The sequence below is a fragment of the Cupressus sempervirens genome, chromosome 4 (genome assembly GCF_028749045.1).
Source record: "Cupressus sempervirens isolate cs-2001-9-10 chromosome 4, ASM2874904v1, whole genome shotgun sequence".
Taxonomy (NCBI): domain Eukaryota; kingdom Viridiplantae; phylum Streptophyta; class Pinopsida; order Cupressales; family Cupressaceae; genus Cupressus; species Cupressus sempervirens.
The window spans coordinates 524,651,819-524,654,511 of NC_143121.1; the positions used below are offsets into that span (position 1 = coordinate 524,651,819).

The following is a 2,693-nucleotide window of genomic DNA, read 5'->3' on the forward strand; positions in this document are numbered from 1 at the left end:
CATCTACAGGACAGATTTCCAAATTTTGCTTCTGCCACTAAGGAGTCCCCACTCAGGAAAGTGTCATCCACGAACTGTTGGATAACCTCCATCGATGATCCTACTCGATAGTTGTAAAATGGGACAACACCTTAGTTTTACTACTACTAATATAAAAAATACAAGGTCCGTGACCTTAGTAGCAACTTCAACAATGAAGTGTAAAACCCTTTAAATAAGTCTCCTACTTTAGATAAACAAATTATTCCCTCCCTTTCATTTCAAAAAATAAATTCATAAAATTGACATATCCACATAATTTCCCATTTCATCTTGTAGTAGGTTTGACATTAATGTCTTAATAAATTGACATATTAACAAATAATAGAATTTAAATATATATATTTTATTTTCATTTGTATGAACACTAATATTTTATATTATAAAGACAAAATGAAAAAACAAGAATTAAAAAAGAGGCAAAAGTGAGGGGAGAAAATAATTTTTTTACTATGTTGAATAATCTGCACATACCTAGATGAACTCATATTTGATTGGTGAAAAGTTTCCAACACATTGAGATTTTGCGTGCATCATCCCATCCATACGTTCCAAAGGAAGGGAGAAAAAAAAAAAATAGATGGGGTCAATGAATCCATGCAAATGGAGAGAGGCATTCCTAGAAACTTTAAAGATATAAAAACAGTGCTGAAGCCAAAGACTTAAAGTGGGAGCACCCATGCATTTGTATTGTGTTGGCTCTGCATGTTTTCTCAAATCTTTAACTGGAAGCAGGGCTAAACACTCTCCTATAATGTCCTCATTAGAGCAGATCGAGAAATTCATTCCTATTTCGTAGTGCTTTAAATGCTTTTGATTTACTATTTTATGACTGATTTCGATCATGCTATCACTTCTTTGTCTTAACTTCCAATCTCTCCTTTGATTTCATGGATGCAGTATCAGATAACAGTAAGAGGCGCTCAAATCATTCATTTAATTTCAATTTCAATGTGACCGGATTCATTTCTAATTTAAGAGCCCGCTATTTCAATGCCCGTTTATGACCTGTAGTTTTTTTCTTCGGATAACCAACACCAACACAAAGTCTCGGCTTTTCTTCTCTTGGTGTGATATAGTAGATCCAATCAAAACGCGAACGCTCTGCATTTATATGTTAACACCCATCTCGTCGTTTGGCCATTTTTCAACATTAACAGCCATCTGCTTTATTGGGCATTTTTTGTGATTCTAAATACCACTCCGGCCTTCAGCAAAACCAAATCAAGCTTCGTGGAATCATAAACTGATTTTCTGGATTGCTATGCCGGTTGTTTTCAGTCAATTTGTTATATCAAAGCTATAGATGCAATAAGTAAATCACTGCACTCTGTTGGAGTCAGCTGTTAGTGCAGTGGTGGCTCTGCATCCTTTGCCTGTACAGATCCATTACCATCAGCAGGTGGTCACATGGGCCGAGGAAGAGGGAAGGGCAAGAAACTAACAGCGGTTTCAAAACACGAGGAGCCAGGAAGTGGAGGGGAGGATTCTATTCCTCCTAGTGCTTACAGGAGAAGAGGGCGCCCTCTTGTACAAAAGGGGGCCAAAGACGAGGTGGATGCCGATGAAGAAGATATGGAAAATATGATTGATGAAGAAGAGGAGGATGTAAAGCCAGCAAAGGAAAACAAAGCGATCGAGAATGGGAAGAAGAGGAAAAGGCATGTTTCACAAAGCACAGACAGTCATAGCATCGAGTTGGGTAGTGAGAAAAATGGTATATCAGCCAGATCTGCAATGGACGAACCCAAAAAGCCAAATGCCTTGGCAAGGAATGGAAGCAGGCGCAAAAGCAAGCCCAGGCGAGCAGCAGAAGCTGGCGTAGAATGTAAATCACAAGAATCCCTCATTCTGAAAATTCTAAACATATGTATACATGCAATAAATCCTTTTTATGTCTCCTTTTAGATTAAATGAAACACCCTCTCTTTTCTTGTCATTCCAGGAGTTGAAGGGAAACCCATCCGCATGTTTCTCACTTGTTTGGGACGACTTTTCACCGTTGGCGAAAGGCGTCATAATCAGTTCTTTTTATTTTGTAACTTAGATTTCAGTAACTTTGTTGATTGGATGAATGAATGGTAAATGTTCCACTCCATCCAGCTACGGTTTTCATTGCCAAATAGGTATGGAATGAGATCGATTGCTTTGGAAATTTTTGTTCCCAACATTATATTTTTATAATGATGATTTTGTGATATAGAATCCTTGATTTCTTTTTGACCTGGGCCTATTTTGCAAACTTGGGGTGTTAATGAAACTCGGAAGTAGGGAAAACAAATGGATCTGTGATTTTTCTCCAATCCGCGATCCACACAGTATAGCCTTTCTTTAACAATATACATAATCTAAATCTATTCTCATCGTTAAGCTCTACGTTCTGTTTTGCGTTCCTCAAAAGCACTTCAATGATTTAGAAACTGATACGCACTGGATTTTGATTTGCCAGAAACCCCCCGCCCGCAAAAAAAAAAAAAACTCTGGAAGAAGTCCTCAAACTACTGTTTTTATTTCACTTTCCCAGCTCTTATAAAAAGACTGTGGTAATGCATTTACTTTGTTTAGTAAATATGACCTAAGGAATTTTTTTCTCACGAATTTCATGTTCACGAACACGGAGCTTGCTAGGAACCCTAATCCACCGAGTGCCCACC

General features: G+C 37.8%; 1 protein-coding gene across 1 annotated transcript; it reads left to right on the forward strand.

The window, feature by feature from the left end:
- The first annotated feature begins 525 nt into the window (after positions 1–525).
- On the forward strand, positions 526–2,262 carry LOC149562240 (uncharacterized). Its single transcript, XM_089825782.1, has 2 exons — positions 526–1,867; positions 1,985–2,262. Coding segments are annotated over exons 1-2 (420 nt in total). The 5' UTR covers positions 526–1,449; the 3' UTR covers positions 1,987–2,262.
- Positions 2,263–2,693: the final 431 nt, after the last annotated feature.

Coding starts and splice junctions, on each gene's coding strand:
- LOC149562240 (XM_089825782.1), top strand. CDS start 1,450: ATGGGCCGAGGAAGAGGGAAGGGCAAGAAACTAACAGCGGTTTCAAAA.